This window comes from Mercenaria mercenaria, chromosome 13 (assembly GCF_021730395.1).
Source record: "Mercenaria mercenaria strain notata chromosome 13, MADL_Memer_1, whole genome shotgun sequence".
In the NCBI taxonomy this organism is placed as follows: domain Eukaryota; kingdom Metazoa; phylum Mollusca; class Bivalvia; order Venerida; family Veneridae; genus Mercenaria; species Mercenaria mercenaria.
Window position 1 is genome coordinate 59,453,164 of NC_069373.1, and position 8,533 is coordinate 59,461,696.

Consider the following 8,533-nt stretch of genomic DNA (forward strand, 5'->3'; position numbering starts at 1 on the left):
AGACAGGAAAAAAGCCCTGTTGACCTTTGACCTCCAATTGTGACCTTGACCTTTGAGTTAGGGGTGCGGGTTTTGCACATGACATGTCCTCACATCATGGGGAACATTTGTGTCAAGTAATATTAAAATCCCTTCATGGATGAAAGAGTTATGGACCGGACACGAAACAGACCTTGTTCATGCCATGTTAACATTTGACTACCAAGTGTGACCTTGACCTTTGAGCTAGGGGTCTGAAAGTTGTGCATGACACATCGTCTTATTATGAGGTACAATTGTGCCAAGTGATATTAAAATCCCTTCATGGATGGGAGAGTTATGGACCGGACAGGAAAAAAGCCCTGTTGACATTTGACCTCCAATTGTGACCTTGACCTTTAAGCTAGGGGTCCGGGTTTTGCACATGACATGTCGTCTCATCATGGGGAACATTTGTGCCAAGTAATAATAAAATCCCTTCATGGATAAAAGAGTTATGGACCGGACACGAAATTGCGGACGGACGGAATGACGGAAAAGCACATTCCTATAGTCCCCGAAACTGGTTTTCAACCAGAAGGGGACTAATACAAATTCTAATTTAGTTTCAAAAATTTCAACCTAAATGTATGTCTTACTTGAAGAAAAAAAACACAAAAAGTTCTTTTCATCTGAACTTGCAGCTCAATTTTCTTCAGCAAGTTTTTTTTTTTTTTTTCATAAAACATGTATTTTAATAATGTCGGTACCTTCTGTTAAATATTCCTCTCTCAATTCTGAAATGCATCTCCGCAGAAAGGTTGTAACATCTCGGCTCCTTCCGCTGCAGCCAACAAAATGACTGATGACCTTCACCTCTGAGTGTTCAGCGCTAAATTGTTTAACCCAGTTAGCTACAATAGATGACTTCCCCATTCCTCGGTCTGCCTTCAGCACAAAGATTGACTTATGTTTCACAACTACCTCTGGTCTGTAAAAGACAAAACATATGAGCAAGAAACACATAAAAACTCTAGGCGTTGCAAAAATCTGAGTTTTCAATTTTTGCAAAGACAATATAAATTGAAATATGATAAAACTGCTTCCCACTAAATTTGTCTTTCAAAGAAATATCTCTCAATCAAGCTGCCTGCCAAACTAGCTCTGTAGGTATAAAAGACTACCTAATGAGTATAAAGTTTCCAAGTCTGATATTTTTATACTCTCACCACCTCCCCCACCCTTATTCAAAACCCATAGAGGCACGTCAGTCTTCCCAACTGTTAAAGATGAAAGTCATCATAAATAAATCATATAACAAACTATAAGATAATGTCAGTATGTAGATCATATGCAAGAAAAGATACAATACACATTTAGAAAAATTTATTATATCTTAGAAATGAAAACATACTGTTTACGAAGAACATTTGACACTGTATAAGGTTTGTAATGACCAAAGTCTTCCTCTTGGTCCAATCCTGGTTCATCAAGCACAGTGCTGCAGAACTTTGTCAAATCTCCTTTCAAGGTACGTAACTCTGAATGATTTAAGTAAATATGTCGTCTGCTCTCCGAAAATACTTCATGACACAGCCACTCTCTGTACTCTTCAGTGTCTATAATATGAAAAGCAAACATTAAACAACCAGAACTTTCTTTAATTTCAGTGAAATTAAATACAGATTTTCTCAGCCTTAAGGATCAATGATAGAGGAACTGAAAATCTTATACACTAGCCAAAATAACTTGACAAAGAAGTTTCACAGGAATTTATTCAAATAGTTATTTTAAAGAAAAATACAGACAGCAAAAAACAGTAGAATGTAATGCCTTCAATTCTAATTCTTTCCGTTTGTTCTGCTACAATATAATTGTAAAGTGAAACCCATAGGGAGCAAACACAACTGGGAAGGGGGAAACCTGTTTGTTGTACAAAGGTTGTTGATATGGAATTATCAATTTACTATGAGTATTCCTCTAAAGGATCTTTTAGGTGTTGTTTTTTTTGACAGGCATTGTTAACAGAAGTCAGACTGTAGTTGTAATTATAACCCATGGTATAAAAATCTTTAACTGGTGTTCATTAGTTAAACTAAGAAGGAAGTCAAACTTTGTATACGCTGTTGTATACTGACATGCTGATCAGTGAGTAGACATCATCAAATCAGTAATGATGTCAAATAGAATGAAGCCAGACTACTTACTATGTGAATGAATGAAGAACAGCACAATTTTTATAATCATTTTAAATGTTAGAATGTCATTTATTGTCTGATTATTGCAGAATTTTGAAAATTGACCCACTAAAACTGATGCCCTTTGTGTTTAATTCCTTCAACTCTGACCTCTTAACTGTAAATCAGATGATAGACTAAGTGAAGCCATATTTATTTAACATAAAAATCTTAACCCTTATCATGCTGGACAGGTTCTGCCTTTGCGACCAGTGCAGATCATGATCAGCCTGCACATCCATGCTGTCTGATCATGACCTGCACTTTTTGCCATTCAGTCAATATCCTTTTGGTATGAACCCCTTTTAACAGTTAATGGCACTATCCAAATTGAAAGGTGGACAAGTTCATTATAGAAATTTAGCAGGCTAAGGGTTATGTAAATGCACTCATCATTCTACCACACACCCTCTGTTGGACTGTCTCTATAATTATACACACCGAACATCCCAAGGCCATCAAGTAGTGGTGGATACAGTTCATCAATGATCTCCTTCCAGTCAGCAAGTACACGTGTACCGAGCTCACCACATGTCTGAAAATATTTCACAGGCAGTCCCTTGTTCACAATACGTTGTTTCAGATCTCGAATATTCAAGTCTGCATATTCACTCTCAGGCTTATGCAAAGCTATTGTCTTCTGTTTTTCACCCTCTGCTATATCTATAAAATACATATTAATACAGGTATTATATTCAGTTGAGTTTGATTAATGATAGCACAAAAAAGATTTGTATAAACCTTTTAACAGAATTAAGTAGATGTAATGAAATTTCATTTTGCTAAAAGTAAGATGAATCCAGCATGTTACCCACAGACATGATAAGCTATCCATTTCATTCTAAATTGAAATTTTACATATATAAAATGTGTCATTCAATAAGGAAAAGTTCCTATTTAAAGTATGAAAAGAATACAATGTAAATGGATATATGGCAACAAGAGCACTGCCTGCAGGTGCCATCGCTCATCTGGAAGTGCTGGACAATATGTAAAAAAAAAGAGTTATAGTTCAGAATTTCTAAGTACAAAAAGGGCCATAATTCTGACAAAATGCAGGTTAGAGTTATGGTTCTTGGCCTACATAGTTCCCTAATAATGATAAACAAGTGGGCAACATTTCAAAGCTGTAGTTCTTACAGTTTTTGAGAAAAGGAGACCTAAACTAAAAATTTAACCAAGAAATTCAAATTTTCTAAATACAAAAAGGGCCATAATTCTGACAAAATGCAGGTTAGAGTTATGGTTCTTGAGCTACATAGTCCCCTAATAATGATAAACAAGAGTGCAAAGTTTCAAAGCTGTAGCTCTTACAGTTTTTGAGAAAAGGTGGACCTAAACAAAACTTTTAACCAACGCCGACAACGACGATCAAGTGATATGGTTTATTTTCACTAATATCACAAACTGAGGCACTTGACATAAGCAACGGGCTAAAAACATGAGTTCTGGTCAGCATGAATATGTATGAAGTTGGGCTTAAATTGCCAAACAAAAGTGAAGCCAAAATTTCACAATCTGCAGCATTTTACCTATAAAGAGATTTTCTGACAGAGAACCTAATACTTAAAACAGATACTTTCACATCACTTGAAGTATTTAAAATTGAACTTGTTTGAGTTGTAGATTAGTCATAAGGCAAAATTGTGACACATATTGGGCAGTATTTATTACAATAATAACACTTCTGCAAGTAAATATGAGTCGCACCATGAGAAAACCAACATAGCGCAGTCTGGTCAGGATCCATGCTGTTCGCTTTCAAAGCCTATAGCAATTAGAGAAACTGTTAGCGAGCAGCATGAATCCTGACCAGACAGCATGGATGCACAGGCTGGTCTGGATCCATGCTGGTCGCAAATTCACTATGTTGGTTTTCTCATGGTGCCGCTCATATGTTCATGAAAATAGACAGTTAAGGACAACAGTGAAAATAAATCACTCACAAATATTTTTGTTTTAATAGATGCTATACAGTGTCAAAAATGTATAAAACCAATAGAAACAATTGAAACTTAATGTAAATGATGTTTTGATAATGAAAAAATCTCTGACCTTGTAATTTGTGGTCTAGATGTTCTGGTTGTCTGTAGTAGAAATGACAGTATCTGTTATCACTGAGGAATGCAGCCTGAATTATTTCCAGTTCTGGAATACTGCAATTCTGGTGTACCTATTAATTAGGAAAAAAATATAAATATCTTTGGTTGTTCATTTCAAATTTTCAGCTTTAGACGTTCATAGTACTGTGTATTCAGAATAGTAGATTCTACATAGCATTCCTGTAAGTCAGAAATTCTATATTGATATAAACAACTATATTAAAACATTTATTTAGAGTAATTGTGAATGATAACCAAAACACAGGCATTTGCTTCCCTATTAACATTTAAGGAAGACTGAAGGTTTGACATTATTACGCAACAAAGTCACAGCTTGTACATCACAATTATTACGTCATACCAGCAGTAGTGAGCTGAAAATGAATATATAACAAAACAGGCAAATATTTGGTGCATGTTTTGGACGATGTAGATAGTAATCTTTGATATCATGTAGGAATCAAAATAATATATATAAAACAGTGATTTCTCTGAATAAAGTAACTGTTTATTGTTCAGATGCCAACTATTACCACTGAGACTTTACTCTTGTGATATAATTTCTTCACATCTAATTTCCAAACAATGATCTCATCTCATGATTAAGTACAGCTGTGGACAAATAATTCAGAAAATTAAAGGAATTTTACTGTTTCTTTACCAGTATGTAAATTTATTCATACCTCTTTCAATATCCAAGAGTATCCAGCACTGGCAGCTACCAAATAGTTTTTATCAATCCATGATGCATCGTCAGGTAAAGTATGTAAACTTTCAGGCAGTTTCCCACCGTCCGGTGTTCTATGAGGCCCATATGTTTCTCCAAGTAAACATATAAAATATGGAGTGCATCTCATTATAAAGTCTAGATTTATTCGTAAAAGGTGTCCACTTTCTGTCTGAATACTGTCTGGGGTCCATTGTATATCTATCGGAGAGAATGCCGTCCCTCGTTGTTGGCAAAGCTCTTCAAGTTGAGGAAACACTTCTTGTGCCAGGAATTCTCTCTCTAGATCAAAGTCACATGGTGTGGAGCAGACGTATGGTGTGACTGGTTTACGGATTGTAAATTTTTGCTTGACTGGTTCCAGCATAAATCCCTCCTCCTCATCATCACTGTCATATCCCAGCTGAACCATCCTGGCTGGTTCCCAGTTTCAGATCTAAATCTTCAACTGCAGCATGTAGTTGTTCAAAGCATCATGTATTTTCGGTACAGATGTCCTAAAGAGAAAAGAATTTAGTTAAACTTTGTTTCTACAATGAAAATTTCTTCTGACTACCTATTAAACAGATACTATATTTTACCTTAAAGTGACAATTTGATATCGATATTTATTGAATTTTGTTGAATGATAATTGCATTCCATGACACTGAATCAGTGTCATAAATTATCCTGAAATCCCAATCAGTTTCTATTGAAACACCAATTTATTTTATAATTTAACATAGATACATTCACATACAAGCATTTGGAAATTTAATTTGAAATTAAAAATTAACCTTCACTATTATTTTAGAAATATAAATAAAAAATAAGTGTTATCCCAAAATGTTGTACCATTAAGTGGCTACCTCCACTACAGATTTCCTAATGACTTTGTTGTAGGTACTTGGTATCTCATGAGATATTTATAAAATCCATATAACCCCATACTGGTAAGTCAGTTCATAAGAACATTACACTCCAAGAAAATCTATATCTTTTTTTAACACTGATTTACAATCATCATTTCAGTGCACTGCAATAAGTTCTCTTTTTATGTAGATAATTTATTACATTGTCCTTTAAGTTTTGTGTCTTGTATAAATACTGAATAATAAATTATCTGAATGCAAAAAAACAACAAGGAATATTACCTACATTAATTTCTTTTCAAAGTTTTTACCTTTCATAAAAATGTTCAACCCATATGTTTTCTTTGCTGGAGTAAAACGTACTGTAGAATTTTGCAATGAAGTATAATTTTAAAAAAAATCTTGGAATTTACCATATAAATTACAAATGTATCATTAAAGACAGCAGGAAAATATTACTGTGTTTAATCTCTTTATCAAACAGACTGTTACACACCTGAAAATGATTCTGACATAATACTTGTAATACTGTTATTTTAAAATATACTTTAATCCAATGGTTTAAATATAGCAGGTCATTTATAAATCCACTTGCCAAATCATAAACCTCTTCAATGCCAAAGAAGATTTACAAAGGGTGAATGCAAATCTTAGAAAAAGTAAGAATTTTCCAACAGATACTGTAACATTAATATACGTAATTCCTTAATAAACAGTTCATAATTTTATTTACTATAAAAAAACTTTGTTGTATTCAAAACCAGCACTTGTTTGAAGATAAAAAACCGACTTGTTATAATTAATAATACTAACCTAGTTATAACTTCCATATGTTCAATTAGGTTTCATGACTGATAAAGATGCTTGTCAAAACCTAAATATTCTTTATACCTTCTACACAGTATCATTGTTTTCTAATTTTTAAATAGAATATTATATGAGTAAAGTGTGCCAAGTCTGTGTTGACTTTGTAAGCAATAGGAGTGAAAACATTAAATTAAAACCAAATCTACTGTTTGATTGAAATCTTCAATAAGGTTTATAATACAGACGTTAGATCAACATTCTTTCATCGAAGCAAATGAAGAATTTCTTTTCAATAAGGAAGATTTAAAGATTTAATCAGCTAGACTGTTTAAACATTTCTCTCACGGGGCAACATGAAAGTAAACTACTCTTTAGATACATCTGATTCCTCCTCAAACATTTACTGTTAATTTAATGTTTTTTATAGCAAACAAATCAAAAGTCATTAGATTTATTGTTAGTTTGCTACTTGATTCATGTCACAAAGAAGAAAAGTGTCTTTTTCGTGATCAATGTTTAAAGTACTCTTATCTGTGACTGAATTTATAATCTACAACAAAAAAAGTAATGTTAAATTTTACATTTCTTTAAAACCTGTGTGTGTGTGTTCGGGTTTAACAACTTTTTCAACAATTTTTCAGATACATAAACGATGTTGTCTAGTTGTAGCAGTGAGCACAATGCCAAACTTTATAGTGCTGCCTCACTAGAATATCAGAGTTTTTTTCTAGCTAATTTGGGAACATAGCCTATACCCCCAAAATTGGGAATTTTAATTGACGCGTAAATGTTCCAAATTGGGAAATATTTAGTCCCATAGGATATAGTAAGGATGTGTTTCAGCACTTTCTCATACACTTGTTTCACATTGTACAACCTCTTTAACATACTTCCATTACAAAATTGTCCATAATTTGGTCAATGTTTGTGCAATTTTGATGAAATTTCTTTCAGAATGTAGATTGGGAATTTTTGCTTTCATTTTGGAAAAATTACATACTTTTTGGCATTGGGAATATAGCCAAATAACGGCTATAAAAACGGCCGAACCCCCCCCCCCCCCCCCCACACACACACCCCTGAATATCAAGCAGTAGACACATGACATGACACCCCACCCAGTGACATTATTTTTTACCTCTTTGGTATGACGCGGCCATGGATCAAACCCACGGCCTCCTGCACTCTACCACTTAATTAGGCTACCAAGGCAGTCTATTCTTTAAAACCTAAATAATTGCAATATTTGATTCTATAGGTGAAAATATAACCCTTTTATAAGAAAACAATAATAATAAATCAAAATGTAATATATGAGATTAACCATTAGCCTGCTGGCAGCAAGTGATTCTGCCATTGCAGCCAGACCAAGATCTGTGCAGTCTGACCATGGTCTGCACTGTTCGCTATTCAGACAGTAAATTTTCTGTGAACACCTCTTTGCATAGAAAGTGGTACTGCCCAAACTGAATGATGGACCAGTCCATTTTAGAAATTTCGCAGGGTAAAGGTTAAAAAAAAAAATTATAGGGATGTGTGATGAAATGAGATGACCCACTCATTGACAAATAACTGGGCTCAACATTTATGTCATTCTAAGTCATGAAATTACAGTGCTGTTCATTTCCAACCAGGCTCAATGAAATCAGATCAACTTATATCAACCTATACGTTGCTAAGTTTCTAAAATGGACTGGTCCATCATTCAATTTGGGCAATACCATTTATCATTTGAAGGGGTGTTCACTGAAAATTTACTGACTGAATAGCAAACAGTGCAGACCGTGATGTCCGTGCAGGCTGATTTTGGTCTGCACTGGTCGCAAAGGCAGAATCACTTGCCTCCAGCA

The 8,533-nt window shown here is 34.2% G+C and overlaps 1 protein-coding gene across 2 annotated transcripts in view; it reads right to left on the reverse strand.

Moving 5' to 3' along the window:
* LOC123530292 (uncharacterized) overlaps positions 1-6,807 on the reverse strand; it is a 55,160-nt gene extending 48,353 nt beyond the window's left edge. For both annotated transcript variants that reach the window (XM_053521969.1, XM_053521968.1), the window contains exons 1-6: positions 6,690-6,807; positions 4,981-5,521; positions 4,251-4,368; positions 2,637-2,858; positions 1,373-1,577; positions 729-949 (exon numbers count right to left, since the gene is read on the reverse strand). In XM_053521969.1, coding sequence (XP_053377944.1) covers positions 729-949; positions 1,373-1,577; positions 2,637-2,858; positions 4,251-4,368; positions 4,981-5,436 — 1,222 coding nt within the window. In that variant the 5' untranslated portion in view covers positions 5,437-5,521; positions 6,690-6,807. The remainder of the gene's footprint in view (positions 1-728; positions 950-1,372; positions 1,578-2,636; positions 2,859-4,250; positions 4,369-4,980; positions 5,522-6,689) is intronic.
* Between the last annotated feature and the right edge of the window lie 1,726 nt (positions 6,808-8,533).